Raw genomic sequence first — 21,213 nt, 5'->3', positions numbered from 1 at the left:
TTCTAATGGATTCTGTATGGTTTGTTTATACATAGTGGTTTATATATTGCTCTTCTATTATATTGTGTGCTCCTTGAGAACAGGGATTGTCTTTTACCTGTCTTTGTATCACCAGTACTTAGCAAAATGCCTGGTACATGGTAGGTGCTTAATAAATGCTTATTGATTGACTAGGAGGAATGATGGACAAGTCACTGAACCTCTTACTACCTCAGGCTAGTTTCTAAAACAACAAATTAAAGGCAAGTTGTTGATCTGCATCAGTGAAGGGAATTTCTTCTCCCAGGAGGTCTTTATACTGAGATAATTGATTTGGACCAAAACCAAATGCAAAAATGGGTCTGGACATGTAGTTCAGCTCAAGATTCTTAGGACTATTTCAGATTTTCCCTGAAATGGATTCAAACCTTTCTCCCTATACTTTAGACCTACATCCTTGAAGCTGTGGCTAATCTGATGATGATCTGAAGCTTCTTTGGTCATTGAAATAAGAACAGCTACTATTCCTATGGCACTTTAAGATTTACCAAATGCTTTATATCTATGGTTTTATTTGATCTTCCCAAAACCTTTATAAGGTAGGTACAATAAATATCAGTGTCTCCATTTTCCAGAAGAGGAAACTGAGGCTCACAGACATTTGAATGCCTGATCATAGTCAGGATTGAGATGCTTGCTGCTTTTTCTTGTCTCTCACAGTAGAGCTCTGTCCTTTACACTCTAGCATCTCTGAATTCATACTGACTGACTGCAAGAACCACAACTGAAGTTTGCAAGTTTGCCAGGGTGACATTTGAGTTGAATTACTGTTAACCTTTCTACCATTTTTTCATTTTTAGCTGAGTTATAGGTTCCAGTGTCCCACATTCCCTAGTGGTGACTTGCCTTCCAAGGTAGTAAGATTTCATTTTCTTTAGAGTAAAGTCTTAGGTTTGGCACTTTCAGTGATGACTTTGTAATCTCCGGAGCTGTAAAATATCCAGAACATTACCCTATAAATGTGTCACCTGCAAAAGACCAAGGATCTCAAAAATAATTATTAATTTCTTATAGGTACTGATAAAAGAGTCTAAGAAATGTGTCTCCTATCAGAGTCTTGACACAGAAATGAGATCAGTTTGATAGAAAGGGTATTTTGTGCACCAACAGCATGTACCACCACCTCTTCTTCCTCCTCCTTCTTCTCTTAACTTCTTAGTATCAATTATAAGCCAGAAGAGTGGCAAGGGCTAGGCAAGTGAGGTTAAATGACTTGCTCAGGGTCAAACAGCTAGAAAATATCTGAATTGAACTCAGACTTTCCCAGCTCTAGGCCTGGTGCTCTATCCACTGTGCTACCTAGCTGCCTCCTTCTCTGCCTTCTTAAAAAGACTATGTGGAATTTAATTTAAATTATGCCTCTGGGTCATCTTTATGACTGCAATATAATGATGACTTCAGGAACCACCAAGGCATAAAATGTTTGTCCCCACATTAAATGACTCTTTACTTGTTGCTTTTCATTTCTTTCATTTCTAAACTTGCTCTTCTGTTTATAATACAAAATAATTGTTTGGGTGACCAAGTGAAGGCAACTCTATTTCTCCTGTGGAATAAAGTATCTGATTAACAGTTTATAGAGTGTTTTAAAGGTTCACAGATACAGAGTTGGAAGAAATCTTAGAGATAATTTAGTTCGCTGAGACTCTAAAAATTGAGTAGCTTGCTCAAGATCATATGGATATTCCTTAGTATCAACCTTGAGTTCTCTTTCCACTAGAAAATTCTTTCCCCTCCCCTTAATTTTGTTTTTTTTTCTTCAAATTTTCACCTTCTGCCATAATAATAACTCTAAGGCAGAAGCCAAGAGCTAGGCAAAAAGGTCTAGCAATTGCCTAGGTCTCACAGTTAGGAAGTGTCTGAGGCCAGATTTGAACCCAGTTCCTACCAACTCTAGACCTGGTTCTGTAGCCACTCCACTCTGGAGCTGTCCCCTCTTCTTCATTTTTCACATACACTACTTCATTTGAACAGTCCAACAACTTTATGAAGTATGCAAAACTCATATTATTTTCTCGATTTTACTAATGAGGAAACTGAGGCTAAAAGATGCCAAAGAACATGCCTGAAGTCTCATAGCTAGTATGTGTCAGAACTGGGATTAGAAACTGGGTTTTATAATTTTTATTCCAATTTTCTTTCTTTTTAAAAAAAATCCTTACTTTCCATCTTAGAATCAATACTGTGTATTGGTTCTCCTTTGACTTGTGTCTTGATGTCTGTCTCCTTTCCCCTCTATAGGTACCTGTTATTCTGCTTGTTCTGGATTCAAACTTATCTAATTATAGTTCTAGAAGGTTCTCTCTCCTTGTTCTAGATCACAGCCTGACCATCTTGTGGGATGCTTCCACATGTCCTCTCGTGTATCTGAACAGAGACTTCATGAAACATCCTGATGCCATGAAAACAAAGGCATGCCTGGGGTGGAAGCAGACTCTTGAGTAAAAGCAGCAGCCAAATAGAGAAACTGGAAATAAAAGAAAACTTTAGTGTGATCCTTAGTTGGGAGCATTCCACAGAAACAGAGCAGATAAGACAGTGATTGACATTTAAGAATTTTCAGCCAAGGGTTAGAGATTGATTGTTCCTTGACCAATCAATGATGCTTCTAGAGAATAATTTTAAAAACACTTTGAAATACTTACTATATCATTTAAAAGGGGCCAGGTTAAGGTAGGACCTCTTCCCTGGGACTCCTATTCATTTTAGAGGTTGATCTAGTTAATCAAACAGGAAAAACAAAAATGCTGAAAAATGTATATTACACAAGTGGTGACATAGTTAGATGGGCAGCCCAATGAATTAGCCTATTAGAACATATGTTTTGGATAGATACTGTAGAGATGAGTTGCATTCAGAGCTGAATAGAAGGAGATAGATTTCATTTGGGAAGTTGAGCAATATTTGCAGTGATTTCAAGATTTTTTTCTGGCGGGTGAAAGCCCATCTTTTATAACATTATTGTGCTCTGAGTAGATAGGTGCAAATTATGAAACACCATTACAATTGAAAGTGCTCCAAAGGAAAACTGGAATGTGATGGACATAGGTTAAGTGCAAGATATCACCAATAATTGAGAGCTAGGCCTAGAGATGGGTGGGGAATCTTGGGTTCAAATCTGGATCCAGAAACCTCTTAGCTGTGTGATCTTGAGCAAGTCACTTAACCCCCATTGCCTAATCCTTACTGCTCTTTTGTCTTAGAACCAATATATAGTATGGATTCTAAGATGGAAAGAAAGGGTTTAAATAAAAAGACATTACCAATAGTGACTTGCATAGGAGTAGACTCCATCAAGCTTCTGCATGACCAGAAAGGGAGATAAAATAAATGTCTAGGAAGAGTCAGGGATAAAAAATGGACTCTCTCAGTGTAGCATTGATTCCATAAACTATCTATAGAATCAGAAGGTCCTTTGGGGAGCTGTGGAAAGGCAAGGCCAAAATTCCCACAGAATTAAAAGGCAATATATATGGATATAAAATAATCCTAAAGCATTGAGTACAATTCTAGGAGGACCTAACCCAAACTCATTTCTGATGTGACTTTGGGGAAAGAACTTAACTTCATTGGATCTTAATTTCTTTATCTTTAAAATGAAAGCATTTGAACAAATAGATTTGAAGGTCACTTCCATCTTTAGACCTATGATTTAATCTGCACTTTTAGAGGGATTAATAACACTGATGAAACCAGAAATCCACTGAAGTCTCCCTAGGGGGATTGCTGGAAGCTAGGTAGTAAAGTAGATAAAGCACTAGATCTAGAGTTATGAAGAATTGAGTTCAAATTTGGTTGTAGATACTAGTTTTGTGACCCTGGGCAAGTCACCTAGCATCTATCTGACTCAGTGACTCAGTTTCCTTATCTATAGAATGCAGACAGTAATAATGCTTACCCAGTATTGTCACAAATACAAAAATGAGGTAATAAATACTTTCTAATCCTTAAAGAATCATGTAAGTGATAGCTATACATTAAACTGTGAGCTTCTTTAGAGCAAGGATTGTCTTTTGCTTTTCTTTTTATTTCTAGCACTTAGCACAATACCTGGTCCACAGCAGGCACTTAATGTTTATTGACTGATTGAAATATTGAAGTAATAGAAAATCTATGAACTTACTGACCTTGTAACATTATTAAAGAATCAACTTTGGGGGCTGAAAAAGGACATTATCTGTCCCTGTGATACACATATTATCCAGAAGCTTCTGAATTCCTGGAATTTTAAAGAGAAGTTCCACATCTTTTAGCCATAACATTGAAACTCCCTGGTTTTTTTTGAAAATTATTTCAAGCAGATTTCTCCCTATTTTCTACACATTGCTGAAATGAGAAGAAATAAAATTGGAAAATTAAAAGTTATCCACATTTGCCTTTCTTTTGGTTACATTACTTTTGTACTTTGCTTATCTTTATTAGTCTATTGTCCTCCCATCTGTGGGTCTAGTCCATGAATTTTTTTCAGGAGGAAGATTGCCCAGCTTTGGATGTTGAAAATGAGTACTGCTTCTTTGCTGTTCTGGGTCAAATTCAAGAGTCAGTGCTCATCGTGGCTCTCAAATGGATTCAGATTTGGGGACATGGAGCTTAAGGATACTATTTACCCAATTACATCTGCATTATGTGCCAAAGCCTCTACTCTAGTCCTCTCCTCATCATGCTGTGAAGATAACTGGTTTTTCAAAGCCAGGCCAGGAGATTCCAAACATTGGCATATACTAACAATCTGAAAAGCATTGAGCATGGGTTTTGGCAACAGGCTTTTAGTCATCTAATGGACCAATCTAGTTAAATCGGGGAAGATCATTTCAGAAAGTTGGCCACCTGTGATGATGATGATGATGATGATGTGTGTTTGTATGCATAAAATAACTTGTGAAATGATTAATTTTTTTAAGGTGTGGAGGACTTTTAATCTATGTCAAGAGAAAAAATAACCACATTCTAAAATAAATTCTAGACCTCTGAAATATTTGTTAAATTGACTTTTGTGGAGGTTTCCTTAGAACCTAAATATGAATCAAGAACACTAAGATTTTTCTGTTGTTTGGTTGTTTCAGTTATGTCCAACTTTTTGTGACCTTATTTTGGGTTTTCTTGGCAAAGAGACTTGTGCAGTTTGCTATTTTTTTTCTCCAGCTCATTTTACAGTTGAGATAATGTAGGCAAACAGGGTTTAATGACTTGCCCAGGTTCATGTGACTAGTAAGTATTGGAGGTCAGATTTGCAGGAAGACATCTTCTTGACTCTAGGCCAATCACTGCACTACCTAGCTGCTCTATGCTATGATTGTTATTAACATTTAAAAATTTTTAATTTTTCCAGATTTCATATTGATATCATATTTTAAATAAATTTCTGATACTTGCAATCCATGTTCTCTCACCCCTCCCTCCCTCCAAGGAGGCAGGCAATATGACAGAAATTATACAATATTATCATATAATACATATTTCTCTGTTCATCATTTTGTGAAAGAAGACACATTCATGAAGGTAATTAAGTGAAGAATGGTATGATTCAATCTATGTTCAGACTCCATCTGTTCTATGGTGATGGGAGATAGCCTTTTTTCATCATGAGTCCCTTGGAGTCATCTTGGATCCTTGCCTTTTTGATAGCAATTAAGTCTTTCACAGTCGATCATGATACATGATTGTTTCTGTGTACAACATCCTTGGTTCTGCTCATCTCACTTAGGATCACTTCATTTAAGTCTTTCTGAGTTTTTTGTGATCAGCTTCTTTGTCATTTTGTATAGCATAATAGTATCCCATTAAAATGACATACCACAATTTGTTCAGCCACTTTCCTATTGATGGAGATTCCTTTAGTTTCTATTTCTTTGCTACCACAAACAGAGCTGCCATCAATATTTTAGAACATGCAGTTTCTTTTCCTTTTTCCTTGTTCACCTTAGGAAATAAACTTAATACTGGTATCAGTGGGTCAAGAGATCTGCAGCTTTATAATTGTTTGTGTATAATTCCAGATTGCTTTCCAAAGTGGCTGGATCAGAGAACACTATGATAAGTAAAGAACAAAAATGGGAGACAACTCAAAAAGCAATGGATAAGGACATAGAATGTATGAGTAGGCAGGCCTCAGTATACTATCAATAATGACACATGAAAAACCCCATGATTTACATGAAAGAAATGTCTTGAAAGACATCTCTAAGGATTTATCCAATTGGAAAAGGAAACGTCCTGGTCAGGTAGTAAGAGTGGGAGAGAACAACAACAACAACGACAAATAATATTTATCTAGCACTCACTATGTGTCAGATTCTCTGTTGGACATTTTACATTTCTGATCTCATGATCTCATGACTATCTAATTTGAGATGACAGATGAATAGCTAGTTCATTGTACTGGTATTAAAGAAATATTAAATAACTTATGAAAGTCCTTTGTGTGTTGAGGAGATCTTCTATGGGGGATCTGCACAATGTGAGGAAGCATGAATGGGTTGTGAAGAGTATACTCATCTTTTTGAGATTATGGATCCATTGAAGTGTTGAGGAAGCAACTCAGGAGACCATACTGAGGTAGGGAGGAGTCCTAGGGATAACCTCACCATTGAAATCTCAGGAAATTTGAAAGACCTGGTATAAAGCTTTTTCTTTGAAAGTACTTATTTGTTATAAAGGAGAGTTGTTGGGGGGGGGACAGGTAATTGGGAAGCTCATCAATAAAAAGAAAAAGAAAAAGACCATTAATAAAGCACTTAAAGAGAAAACTATATCTGGCAAGGAGAACAGAAGGTGAAATAGGTTTTCCCCCTTGTAGCAGAGAAACAGGGGGACTACTGGGCAAAAGAGTGGCTACTTTGTTAGGTATAGTCACTGGTTAGGATAAGCTTGGTTTTCGTGTTTTTTTTTTTTTTTGTTAGTAGAGAAAGGGAGAGAGTGAATATTTCCACAAATGAATGTGACATATAAACAGAAGCCATCAGCAAAACGCATTAAAAAAAAAAATTTGACTAACTTGAAATTGAACTCTGATTATGGAATTTCCTGTAAATTGCAATGACTTAGATTTCCTGTTCTTTTAAAACAGGTTGAATAAAAAAATCATTTCATGTCCTACCTCTTATTTATGTAGTTTTAGGGATAAGGGGACCTCATCATGGTCTATCAGACTATTCTTTCTCAGTTGGATTAGTAGAAGAAGAGCTAAATTATGGCTCTTTCCTTACATGGAACAGGGTTCTGGAGTCACCTTCTGATCTTGCATGCCTCTGGGTAGGGCCATTGCTCCCATCTTTCCAGTTCTACTTTATATTCTGTCTTCTTTTATTCAAATGTAAACTTGAAAACAAGGACTGTCTTACTATCAATGTACTTGGGACTTTGTACATATTTTTAAATTGCTCATTCTCCAAACTACCTACTCACACACTTACCTATCTAACTCTCTCTCTCTCTCTACCTCCCTCCCTCTCTCTCTCTCTCTCTCTCTCTCTCTCTCTCTCTCTCTCTCTCTCTCTCTCTCTTTCTCTCTCCCTCTGTCTCTCTCTGTCTCTCTGTCTCTGTCTCTCTGTCTCTCTCTGTCTCTGTCTCTCTGTCTCTGTCTCTCTCTCTCTCTGTCTCTCTGTCTCTCTGTCTCTCTCTCTCTCTCTCTCTCTCTCTCTCTCTCTCTCTCTCTCTCTGTCTCTCTCTCTCTCTCTCTCCCTTCCTCTCCTCTCTTCCTCCCTCTCTCTGTCCCTCCCTCCTCCCTCCCTCTTGGTTCTTAGTTTCCTTATTTGTAAAAGAAGAGACAATGGACCAGGTTATCTATAAGGTTCCTTCTAGCTGTGGGGCTATGATACTATGCATTTAAGCACTTACACAAATATAAAATTGTAAAAGCTCACCTTGATTTCATCCTGCTTCACAATTTAATTTTTCATCAAAACAGTGCACTTGGAACTTTGGTTGGGTTAGGTGTCAGTAATCTATGGTTAATATAAGAAACCTTGCCATGTGGATAAGTTTGGATTATTAAAATCTGCATAGTTGTCTGAAACCTAGCTGGAATTCTGATGGGGAGGAGTTAGAGAATTAGTTTATCCAATCCTTTAAAGCTACAGATGCTTCATTTTAGCTCTCCGTTACTTTGGTAAGACTTTGGTGGGGTGAAAGGGAATATGTTCATTTGGGTTATAGCAATGGAGTTTTTCTCCTATTTTTATTGCTTTTAGAATATGACCAAGTATATTACATGAAAGAGAGCCTATAGCAATGCTTTTTTTTCTCTTTCTGCCTCTAGAAAGAGAAATATACTATTAGTGTCCAGATCTCATCAGAAAAAGACTCCTCAAAGAACAAAGGGAGTTTGAAGGTCCCCTGATGTTCCAGTCTCCTCATTTAATATTTAGGGGGAAACTGCCTTTATGTTCATGGCACCTTGTGCTGGGCTGGATTTCACTGCTTTGTCACTGAAGATTTCTCAGATCACCTTCTGACTTCTATCAGGCACTTTGGCACACACATAGGGCCATTTTTATGCCACCTTATTACCACAGAGAAGTTTCAGATCTTACTTGAAGCTTGACATTAAACAATTATTTTTCTTCCATCCAACTGTAAGCACCCATACATTTCTTCAGGTGACACTAGCTGTGTTTTTATGTCTCTTTTCATGAAGACATGAAAAGCTATGAAACGTGTTTTCTCCCCCACCCCCAGACAGATAACCTTTAAATCTGTCCTCCTTCCCTAATGTTTACAATTGCTCTTCCTCAGAAGAGGTCAAATCTCTGGCACAGGAAGGAAAGAATGACTTGATATTGCAATTATAGAGAATACTATTACTGTAATTATTGCTCCATTTTGGAGCTTCCTCCTTCCCCCTTCATGTCTCCTCTCAACATAAGTATAATCAAGAAAGTTTGAGACAGGCTTTCCCAATCCTTTTCCACTCCTATTTCTTCTCAGGGTTGTACTTTTTAGTTCTTTGGATATGGGTTTTTCTGCATGAGTTGAGCCTAAAAGGGGTGGATTTAAGCCAGTGTACTTTTCCAGTTGTGGTAAGAACTCCAAATGAGGCAGCTGGGTGATACAATTCAGAGATGTCTAGGTCTGGAGTAAAGACTTGAATTCAAATCTAGCCTCATAAGCACTAGCTATGAAACTCTAGACAAATCATTCAAGCCCTGTCTCATTTTCCTTAATTGGGGATAATAATAACACTATCTCTCAGAGTTATTTTGAGCATTAAATGAGATCATCAAAATGTGTGAAAACCCCTTCCCTTCCCTTCCTGTCCCTTCCCTTCCCTCTCATCCTCTTTCCTTTGAGGTTGGGTGTATCCACAACTGGAAGAGGACAGAAAGACACGGGCAGACATTCTAGAGTATGACAAATTAATGGATGGGTTCTGAGCTGCACCATGAAGAGTATATCCATATGCAGAAGACCATGGATGGATAAATATGTTGAAGAATTGATATAATAAAATCCATTAAAATACAGTATTTGTGGAGATGAAAAATATTGGAGGCCCTTTCCCCATATGGTTTAGAACAGAGTTTATGGGGAGGGAGTAGAAAGGGGGAGTTTATTTCCCAGTCAGAAGAATACTGAAACAGTTTCTTAAATTCTCCAAACAGAATGCCCAATTCTCTTTCCTGTGGAAGCCATTAGAAGTTTTCTACTCTTTCCCTTACCTTGCCTGTCTTTCTTCCCTTTCCTTTTTCCTATAGAGCAGTGGCTTTGTACTCAAAAGATCTAGGTCCAAATTTGTGTGACCTTGAGCATATCACTTCTTTCCTCTAGGCCTCAATTTCCTAATTTGGTTTCTTTTCTTTAGTCTTCATATTCACTATAAAGTACAGAATAATGACACATTACCTTCTTATATTCCTAACCTTTTTAAGCTGTTGACTTCTTCATATGCAGTTAAAAGAGTGTGTATAAAGTTTCACATTGATAGCAAGTAGATTATTTTTAAACCTTTACTTTTTGTCTTAGTATCAATTCTCTGACAGAACAGCAAGAAGTTGGCAATTGGGGTTAAGCTACTTGCCCAGGACCACACAGCTAGGAAGTGTCTGAGGTCACATCTGAACCTGGACTCCAGGCCTGACTATCCACTGTGTTGCCTAGCTGACCAATGGAAGGCAGATTTTTTCTTTTTTTTTTTTAACTTGAAAATTTTTATTTAATTAATTTAGAATATTTCCCCATGATTACATGTTTCCTGTTCTTTCCACCCCCTCCCATATCCAACAAGCAATTCCATTGGATTTTACATGTGTCATTGATTTGATGATTTCTTAAAATGTGACATCTAGACTTTTGTTGATCATTACTTTAGTTACTCCAGTAATTCTTAGATTGTCATTCTTGGATCTCTTTTCCAGGTCAGTCTTTTATTTTTACTGAGATATTTCATATTTGCTTCTATTTTTAAATACTTTTGGTTTGATTTTGTTGTTTCTTAATGTCTCATGAAGTCATTAGCTTATATTTGCCCAATTCGAATTTTTAAAGAATTATTTTCTTCCATGATTCATCCTCCTTTTCCATTTGGTCCATTCTACTTTTCATGGAATTCTTTTCTACACTAGATTTCTGTGTCACTCACCCCAACCGCCCCATCCCCACCCCACGTTTTTAAAGAAACTCTTTTTTCCATTGGATTTTTGTGCTTCTTTTGCACTTGACCAATTTTGCTTTTTCAGCTCATTTTCTTTTTCCATTACTTTAATTTCCTTTCCTCATTTTTCTTCCACTTCTCTAATTTAATTTTTTAATTCCTTTTAGGACTCTGGAAGGCAGAATTTTAAAGAATGGCTTCATAATTATTATAGAAGACTATAATTTTATTGCCAAAAGAATATATAAGATATGGACAGCCCTATGTATAGAGTGTGTAGGATGCCACAGGATTTGAAAAACATGGAGACATCTTTTAGGTTCCCACCCCCCTTACTCCTTATTCTATCTCATGGATTGCCAGAGTGCTTAAAATATTCACCATTAATTTGGTTCAGTCAAAAAAAATAAGCACCTACTATGCATACTGACACTGAGCTAGACACTAGGAATTCAAAGGCAAAAAATCAAAACCCTGTCCTTGGCCTGAAGCTTTCTTTCTTTTTTTTTTTTTTGAAATTTTATTTAGTCAATTTAGGACATTATTCCTTGGTTACAAGAATCATATTCTTTCCCTCCCTCCCCTACCCCCACCCCTTCCCATAGCCGATGTATAATTCTGAAAGAGCTTTCAATTTAATAATTAGAATCTTTTTATTGGGTTAAGAATTTTTTTACAAGACCCTGCTAAAAATACAATTTCTTATCTGGGTAGGTTGACACATGAACACACTAGTTCATCAGAATACAACCCTATGAAATGGGATGAACACTGAGGTAGATAAAAAGAGTCAGGAGCTTGGGGAACTGAATAATTTTGCTGTGTTAATTCTCTAATAACTCATTCTGTCTTAGAGATGTTAGTTTTGGAAATCAGTTCTGGTGCTTAAGGTTCATATTTTTGGGCAAGGTTGACCGTGGCTTAGGATCATCCTCCTGGAAGTGGTAATCTTCTCTGAGAAGGGTATATTTGTAGAGTATCTTGTGCTGTCAGTCATTATGACCCCACAATGACTAGACTCTTTGGGTCTAGGAGGTGACTGCCAAGGGTGCAAACAATTGACATTTGGGCATCTGTGCCCAGAGGAAAAAATACATAGCAGAAGGGGCTACCAGAGACTTATGGCCCAGACTCAGGTTAATCTCACCCAGCACTTGTGTTTGGTACCATATGCAAGCCATTATTATTTCTGCTGAGGTAAAAGGAATGAGATCTCCTTATGTCCCTGGAAATCTGCCACTGGAAATATAAGGGAGAGATCAAGGAGTCCCAACATGATTGACAGACAGGAAGAGAGAAATCTTGAGAAACATTTTATAAGCAAAGTTAGCTTTCTTCATTGTATAATTTTTGACCAATCATTCCAATTGTCTGGGTAGTAGCAGTGGATGAAACTTACTATATCTGTATCATTTCCTTTTACTGACACATATTATAACCCCTTTAATAGTCAATGAATAGTATTTCAGAGGTTCTATAGATAAAAAATTTCACTGTCACTGTTATGGGACCATGCCACTGATTGGTCTCTCCAAACTTAGCCAGATTGGTTCTTGGACAGTAGACACACAGTTCATCTCAGGAACAGAGCTTAAAACCTTTCTACCTTTGTAGAATTCTTTCAAGGTTGTACTCTTCTAGTGCAGCCTCTGAGAACCCATCATGCCCCCTATCATGAAGAAGACTTTAATGATGATATGATTGATATACATATCAATCTTTTCAAAAAGATTTTATTGATTATATTTTGAGTGTGAAGCATAGCATTTAAAAATATGAGAATACAAGTGAAATCATATGGTAGGGGTATATCTAAGCATTTGACATATGTCCTTGGATAATTTACAACCTAGCCTGACATGCTTACATTTTAATGTCCAATATAAGACAACAGAAAAAATATTTAGTATGGTTGAGGCTTCTGATCAGGTATAGAGTAATGTGAGCATGTTGATACTTTAATAAAAATATTAGTAATTTTTCATAGAGGAAAAGTAAGGCTAAAAACCACCCTTATTCATATTTATAGTATGAGTACCAAATCAACACTCATAATGCCCAGTAGTGACAATCAAGATCGCATAAATGGGATATTTTCTGTAGTTGTTAATGCTTAGCCTGTGTTCATTTGGCTGTAGATAATATGTGGCTTGATGTATAGGCTTAGTGCCCTTTACACTAAAAAGGTCTTAAATAATTTAAGGAAGGGGTAAAAAAGAAAGGATTTATTGGATTTCTTCAGAATTTAAGAACTTGAGCTTGGTTCCTGCTGGGATTCTTTGCTAGAGAAAACCTTTGAAACACCAAAGGTTTGACAAGGGTTTGAAATCAATCCTTGGAAGAGCTGTGTTTTTACCCCAGATATCTTCTGAAGCACAGAAGGGAAAAGAGGCTGCCCTGAATATAACTGTGGTTACTGTAGGCATAGGGACATCATTTCATCAAGTAAGGAAAAGATGTTGTCTAGTTGGCCTTTAAAGGCACCAAGGCCCCTTGCTGATTTATCTTAATGGAAAGATTCATAGAAAAAAATTGCATGTAGAATGATATGTCATACACAAAGAGAATCATCTAAGAGAAGCCACCACAACTCACAAAAATAGCATTCTTAGAAATCAGCTATCCATCATTTAATAAATTTTTATTGGTGTCTTCAGTTTCTGAGATAAAGTGTTGGTAATGAGGAAGATACAAAGATAACTTTGTCACGGTCCCTGTTCATAATTATTTTCCATTCTATTATATTTCATTTTCTTCCATTACAATTCCATTATTGAATACCTACCTACAATATAGAGAACATTTTGCTAGTGATTGGGAATAGTGTTGCCACTTGGTCAGTATCTGACCATATTGATATAATTGAATTGTATCTCTCATAGAATCATAAATTTAAAACAAAAGGAACCTAGGCAGTCAACTAGACTAATTTTATGGATGAAGGACTAAAGCTCAGACAGATTGAATGATATGTCTAATGTCATACAAGTAGTAAGTGGCAGGGCCAGAATTCAAATGTGACCCATGTGATTCTAGATTTAGCTCTTTTCCATTGTACTATACTCCCTTCAATGTTATGGCTATCAAAAATAAAGTTGTGGGGGCAGCTAGGTGACTCAGTAGATTGAAATGCAGGTCTAGAGATGGGAGGTCTTGGGTTCAAATATGGCATCAGACAATTTCTAGCTGTGTGAGCCTGGACAAATCACTTGCTCCCTTCACCTAGCCTTTATCATTTGTGCTTTAGAATCAATTCATAACATTAAAGTCTAAAATAGAAGGTAAGGGTTTTGAAAAAATAAAAGTTTTAATTCCGCAAAACTAGATGGGGTGGAAATGCCCTTAACTAAATTACATCTTTTATACTTATAGAATTTATAGTCTAAAAGATGGCTCTGGGTCCTAAGAAACCTAGAATTTTTTCCCTTAATACTTCTGCTGGAATTCTTAGCATGTTTCTTTCTCCATTTTTCCTAACCCAACCTAAAATAGTTTTGTTTTTTAAGATATCTAGTAGTTTACATCTTTTTGGTATTTCTATTGCTAAAGGAGATGTTGAAGTGCTTGCTACCTCTTACTGGAGGATTTAAACTTCAATTCTATACCATAATGACTAACTGATTTTGGCATAGTTGTAGAAGAGTGCAAGATGGAAATGATCCAATGTTAATATTATATCCTGATCAAGAATAATTGGGAAAAAGGTAGTATCATTAATAGAAATAGAAACATGAACAGAGCTTGGTGTAGAAAAATGATTAAATTATGGACATGTTAGTTTGAGATGAAATGATGGAGGGGCATCAACATTTTTGGAAAAAGAAGAGAGAAACCCAGTTTAGTAGATAAAAAGAGCATTTGGTTTCAGGAGGCTTTTGGTGTCAAAGATAGAGTTGGTTGACTCTCAAATAAACTTGATTGGTCTGGGAGAATTTGACTGTAGAAAATACCATTGACAGGCATTAAAAAGATTGTGAATGTTCAGTAGAGCAATTTCAATAAAGTGGTAGGGATGGAAGCCAGACTTCAACAGACTAAAAAGTGAGGACACAGAAATCCACAACAATTTACATTTTTCTAACAATGTTATCATTTATGATGTGCTTCCTTAATATTGATCCTGTGATGTAGGGAATACATGCATAAATATTCTCATTTTATGGATGATGAAATTGAGTCTCTGAGACATAATATCTCAGAGTAACATAGCTTCTAATTATCAGATCCAGGAATTGAAACTAAGACTTCTGATTCCAAGTTCAGGTTTAGGTGTTAAGTCCTTTGAGTAATGTGACTATGAAAAGGTAAGAAGAATATTGAGGATAAGGGATAAGAGCTTAAGAGGGCAATATGACTGATCAAACTTTATTTTTAGATGGAATGATTCTGAATTTTGTATGCCAGCTTAGGTCAGAGAAAAAAGAATAAGTTGTGATTAGAGCTTTTCATTTGAATGTTCTAAATATTGTATTCATTGAAAAGCTGGGTCAACTCTGACTATGGTCAGGTAAGTTTCCTGCCAATTCTGCAGTTCTCTATTTAGATCATTTGTGTTCCCCACAAAGACATTATTCCTATCAAGTTGTGTTTATAGAAGCTTTCAACAATGCAGAAAGGAAATCTGAAAAATGACATAGTTGCTATTGGATATTTGAAGGGCCAGAATGTGGAGAAAATTCAGTCTGGTATATTGGAAAGAGCAATGACTTTGAGTTCAAATCCTGTTGCTTCCACAATCTCTGTTACCTTGAGTAAATCATATTAGCTTCTGAGGGTCTCAGTTTCCTCATTTCTAAAATGAGGAGTATGGATCAGAAGATTTCTAAATTTTCTTCCAACTCTAGATCTATGATCGTATGAGCAGAAAAAAGTGCTTTAGTACAAACATGGAAATAAGGTCAATGAATTTAGAGATTAGCAGTGAGAAACTTCAAGTGGTTCAGGGAATGGAGTGCTGAGCCTGGAGTCAGGGAGACCTGACTTCCAATCAAAATGGGGAATGTTTCCCAGTAAGGAATTTGTTCCAATGGAGGATTCCTCAATGTGGAAATTTTTAACATTCACAAGTCTGAGAAATTTCAAGATTTACACAAAATAGGTTGGAAAACCTAGCTGGCTCTGCCAAAAACTGTAATATTTATTGGGAAAGGAAATGGGATTGGAAAAATGGGGGATAATGGGAGGCCTCAGACATTTACTATCTGTGTAACACTGGGCAAATCACTTAATCTCTGTTCGCCTTAATCCACTGGAGAAGAAAATGGCAAAAGACTTCGAGATCATTGCCAGGAAAACCTCAATGACGGTACTGATATTGTAATATTTATTGGGAAAGGAAATGGGTTGGAAAAATGGGGGATAATGGGAGGTTTGTATGGGGTAAGGAGGAGTTAAGGGGAGAGAGGGAACACTGTTTGGTGAGGCAAGGGAGGGAGATGCCCCCTGCTGAGAGGAAACAACAGGGGTCCGATAAGGTCTTTTATTGCCTTGATGACTGAACTGAAGTTCAGCTCCCTCTATGACCAGAAAAGATAGTCCACTTATCTGACTGCGAATTCAAATAACATAAAGTTTAATAACTAGTTGGGATTGGAGTTTTTTCTCAGCTTCAGACCTGAGGCCAGGCCCCAGAGGCTGGCGGAGAGTTTGTCCCACTCCCGTTTACTCTTGTTCTAATTCAGAATTTTAGCAGTACACAGAAAGCAACAAGGTCTGACCTTCAGAGATGAATGGGCCTGAATCTTTAGGCTGAACCAAGTAGAGCATGCCACCCCAGACTGGGCTGAACAAGCTCCTCTCTCCTCCAACACCAGGACACCAGCCTCCCATTATCCCCCATTTTTCCAATCCCATTTCCTTTCCCAATAAATATTACAGTTTTTGGCAGAGCCAGCTAGGTTTTCCAACCTATTTTGTGTAAATCTTGAAATTTCTCAGACTTGTGAATGTTAAAAATTTCCACATTGAGGAATCCTCCATTGGAACAAATTCCTTACTGGGAAACATTCCCCATTTTGATGTGAGAACTCGCCAGGATCAGAAATGGGAGGACCTCTACTCCACCCGTAGGTAAGACTGCTTTAGGGGAGAAAACTCCTTGCTAAACAATGAAAGTACTTGGACCCATGCTTATAATAAGGCAAGGAGTTCTTTGAGCCATGCCTGTTTTTTAGAATTGATACAATGAGATGCTAGGTACCTAAAAGGGTCGGGCAAGTTTTCTCTTAATGAGATTAGTTGACTCAGCTGTGTTTTCACTGGTTCAGACTTACTGAGGAGATTAGTTGACACAGCAGCATTTTTTCTGGTTCAGACTTACTGAGAAGATTAGTCGACTTAGCAGGAATTCAGATGGGCAGTCCTTTGGAAAGCATCTACAGTGATTGGTAGATGTAAGGACTTAGGGGAGGTGACATAGGAAAAAACCCTATATAAGAAAAATCAGACTCTCTTGAGAAAAAAATCCTTTTGGAGGATCTCTGATGAGGATTGCTTGGGAAGAATCTCTTGAGAGAGGCTCTGGAGAAGGGAAGCTCTTGGAGGACAATCTCTAAGGAGGTCTCGATGGAGCTCCTCTGAGGGGACTCTGTCCCTCTGGAGGCTCTGGAGAGAGGCCCTTTGGAACAGTCTCTGCCTGGAAGGCTCTTTAAGGCGAACTCTGGCTGGAACTCTCTCTGGTGAAGTCAGCTGAGATGGAGCTGGCCTGGTGTCACTAGAATCCTTGCTTAGACAGACCTTGTGGTGAGTGTTAAAAGACTGACTGACTGATCTCTCTCTCTTAAGACTCAGGTCTAGGCCATGTTGGCTTAAGGCCCTTCATACTTATTTCCTTTTTCTCTCTTTCTCTCTTTTCTTTAATTCCACATTTGTATTAATTAAAATCTCTATAAAACCCAGTTGACTTGGGTATTTGAATAATTGGGAATATTTCCCTGGCGACCACCTTATATTTTATTTAAAAACCAAGACACTCTAGTGAAACATATTTTCTGTGGTCACAATTTACTCACCCTCTCTTATATCTATCACAATTTATATCTTCCACCATTTTAACTCACTACAGTTTACAACATCACTCTTTTAACTGTTACAGTTTAAGGCCTTCAACCATTTTAAATCTAACATTTGTCAAGAATTTGGGAAAAAGCAGTCAGTTGGAGTTGTCAGAGAAGTTGGGCCTGCATACATTTCAAAAGCCTGTGTGACTGTGAAAAGTAGCCATTTTGAGAGCAGTGCTGAGTGCAACTAATCTGCCTAGTGATACCACACCCAAAATAAACCATTCCTCCTGAAGGGAGGAGGGGACTCTTACAGGGCCAGACTTAAAAACATTTTTTCTGTTGCAAAAGGCTTTTCAAGATCCAAGACGGCAAAGAAACAATTACTTGCCATGGGTTATCTAGCCTGGATTGCATATTTCTTGTATATGCTTTACAACTCATTTTTTTGTCATGATTCCAGATTATATTTATTTTCTGCTTAGCATCTATGAAACTTTGCAATGGCTGTGGGTTGTGTTCTAAGATGGAACAGAACTAATGGCAGAATGTTTGTCCATTTTTGGTGTTTCTGCACAAAATTTTCCTATCAATGTTTTAATGTCTTTATTTAATCTCTCCACTTGCCCTGAACTTTGGGGATGATGTGGTATGTGGTATGTTGCTTGTATTCCTAGATTTTTATAAATTTCATTTAATATTGACTGAGTAAAGTGACTTCCACGGTCTGAGTCCAATTTTGAGGGAATTCCAAATCTAGGTATGATTTCTTTTAATAGGATTTTAACCACAAATGCTGCGTTGTTCTTTTTGGAAGGAAAAACTTCTGGCCATCTTGTTATCATGCAATGGTCTTTGGGGGTCACAAATAGTCAGACGCAACTGAACAACTTACTAATTTCTCATGCATATATTGTTATTTTCATTTATTTCAATGACTGTAGAAATTGAAACTTTTATCTATCATCTTACCTTGGATTTCAGTCTCTAATAAATATTTTCTTTTGCTTTGCCATTTCTTTTTTTGATCAAGGTTTTGGGGACAATGCAGGAGATGGAGGTTGATTTCCAATGTTATTGCTCACATGCTTCCAATCAGTTATTTAATGTCATTTAAGCATTAACTATTTCCTCAATAACAATATGTAAATTAATATAAATTCTCTTTTATACAAAGATATTTTCTTTTCATTCATTTATTTATTTATTTTAAACATTATTTTATTTGGTCATTTCCAAACATTATTCATTGGAAATAAAGATCATTTTCTTTTCTTCCCTACCCCCCCAGCCCCCATAGCCTATGCGTGATTCCTCTGGGTATCACATGTGTTCTTGATTAGAACCCATTTCCCTGTTGTTGGTATTTGCATTAGAGTGTTCATTTAGAGTCTCTCCTCAGTCATATCCCCTCAACCCCTGTAGTCAAGCAGTTGCTTTTCATCGGTGTTTTTACTCCCACAGTTTATCATGAGGATATTTACTGCAAAAGTATAGGAAGGACCTAAGTCCTACAACCTTATTCATCATTCTCCCTGACAAAAAACAAACTTAGGAAACAATTTCCCACAAATACATATAGTGCCCAGAGAGAAGTGGGCTTAAGCTTAAAGAGTCACATAGCAAAGGGGTAACCCAAAGCTCTTAGTTGAATAGAGGACTTTTGTGAAGTCTTTATAATATCCCCCTGAAGTATATGTAGTTCTCTGTTGGGTTCTAAGGGTCAGGGCCCTTGGAGAGTCCTGAAACTGCACTTTGTGCACATCATGGTGAGATACATTATTTATGTTTGGTTAAGTCTCTGGGTGATAACATGTTCGTGGGACTGGTGGGGAGGAAGAAAGGGAATCTGTATCTTTCCCCTTCTCTCTACTGCTTTCTAATATAGGAGCAAAAGATGTAGTGGAGAATGCTTCTACTTGCATCCCCTTCTCTCAATACCTATGAGTAAAGATGTGTCTTTTTCCCTTAAGCAATTATTCCATATATTTCCAGTGATCTTACCTCACCTATACCTCATTGATTATTTGGCAAAATAGAAGTATACAGGAATTGCTTACACCTAATCCATGACTTTGATTAATTGACTGTAGAACTCAAAGAGATTGCCATCTTACCTGACAAGGCATGGAACTTCCTATTAAATTATGTCAATTGGAGTTAGAGTCTGGGCCAAATCCTTCTTACATCAGCATCTCCATCCATTTTGTTCAATTCATCATGATTATACCCTTCATCTGGAATCATCTTCTTCTTCTTCTCTGCCTCTTGAAATTCTATGAATTCAGTAGAGAGTGAATGAATGAATGAAAAACATATTAAACAATTATTATGTGTTGTAATATATGTCCAGAAGGAGGTCACACACTCATACACTGGGGAACTGGAGAGAGAGGGTGAAAGAACCGAAGAAATGGAGAGAGGGAAGAGATTGATTCTCCCCTCTCTTCTCCTTGGGGAAGATAGCACAATTTGTCTTCCTGAGGGACAGAATATGTCTCCTCAGAGAGTGGGTTTGGGAGGTAGAGGTTAAGGATTGGAGGAGAAGGTCTTAGAGAAATGACCTACTACCTCCCTTCTTGATTTTACCTGTTGCTGAGAGACAGGGTAGACTTCCTGCCTGTGGATCCTCCCAACATTCTAACTGCCACCTTTCCCTTTGAGACCTAGTTCATTCCTTAGCCCTGGTCTTGAATTCTCCCTTTTAGAGAATGGTATGATTTCCTCCAAATCTTCAGCCTCCTTCTTTGATATCAGAAAGCAGGCAGATCTTATCTAAAGGGTAATACTTTATTCTTGAGGACACACAGGGAAGGGAGGATGAGGGTGTTTGGTTGAGGAAAGTGGGAGATAGAAATCCCTATAGATTAGCAACTGACCTTCCCCCAAATCCTGAGGGGTTCAGACTGTTTGCCTGTCCCTCCTTTGGTCAGTTGTTGGGTTTGTCCTTCCTCCAAAGCTAATCTGACTATGAATTGAAGTTCAGGACAATTTGGGAAAAGAGAAATCTTCCCAGTAGAAGGCTTTCTATAAAGTCCCAATCTACTTTTGTTTTCAGTTGTAACCAGAGAGATTTAGGGGTTCACTGGAAGGTAGTTAATGTCCAGAAAGACCCTCCGTCTCAGAGGTCCTCCTCTCAGACCCTTCACTCCAGGAGAGAGCTGATCAGCAGTGAACTGACAGTTTTGAATCCTCTCAGCTTCTCTATTCCTTTCTGGAATCTTGAGTCTTCCTTGCCCTTCCCCTGCTTGGTCTGTTCCTTTGCCTTGCTGGATCTGATTTTTTTCTTTTTTTGCAACTTCTCTCTTACAGTGTCAAGTACTATGATAAACTATAGGAATACAAATATATCCAAGCAAGAAAGATAGTCTCTACCCATACCAAACTTACATTTTGATATGGGAAGATAATGCATATAAGAAAGGATAGCCATATTCTCTCTCTCTCTCACCTAGTATAGGTTACTGTACACAGTAGGTACTCAAGAAATGGTTCTTGAATGAAACTCCACAGTCCTTACTTCACTTAGTTTTAGGCACATTATTTGGTTTGCTTATAAAATGATTGTTTGATATATTTAATTTAAAA

The 21,213-nt window shown here is 37.4% G+C and overlaps 1 protein-coding gene and 1 long non-coding RNA gene across 7 annotated transcripts in view; one reads left to right on the top strand and one right to left on the bottom strand.

Annotated features, from left to right (window-relative positions):
- EFHB (EF-hand domain family member B) overlaps positions 1 to 21,213 on the top strand; it is a 107,605-nt gene that overhangs the window by 83,738 nt on the left and 2,654 nt on the right. Inside the window, exon 13 of one of the 6 annotated variants that reach the window (XM_007505152.3) lies at positions 2,357 to 3,397. The exons of the other annotated variants lie outside the window; for them this stretch is intronic. Coding sequence (XP_007505214.1) covers positions 2,357 to 2,368 — 12 coding nt within the window. The 3' untranslated portion in view covers positions 2,369 to 3,397. Of the gene's footprint in view, positions 1 to 2,356; positions 3,398 to 21,213 lie in introns of those variants that run through there. 6 annotated transcript variants of the gene reach the window in all.
- On the bottom strand, positions 488 to 20,815 carry LOC103097932 (uncharacterized). Its single transcript, XR_473578.3, has 4 exons — positions 20,505 to 20,815; positions 19,743 to 19,901; positions 4,167 to 4,365; positions 488 to 968 (listed from the first exon to the last, which is right to left on the bottom strand). It is a non-coding gene; the product is annotated as an uncharacterized LOC103097932 (long non-coding RNA).

The sequence above is a fragment of the Monodelphis domestica genome, chromosome 5 (assembly GCF_027887165.1).
Source record: "Monodelphis domestica isolate mMonDom1 chromosome 5, mMonDom1.pri, whole genome shotgun sequence".
Lineage (NCBI taxonomy): Eukaryota > Metazoa > Chordata > Mammalia > Didelphimorphia > Didelphidae > Monodelphis > Monodelphis domestica.
This window is presented reverse-complemented; position numbering and strand designations above follow the sequence as displayed.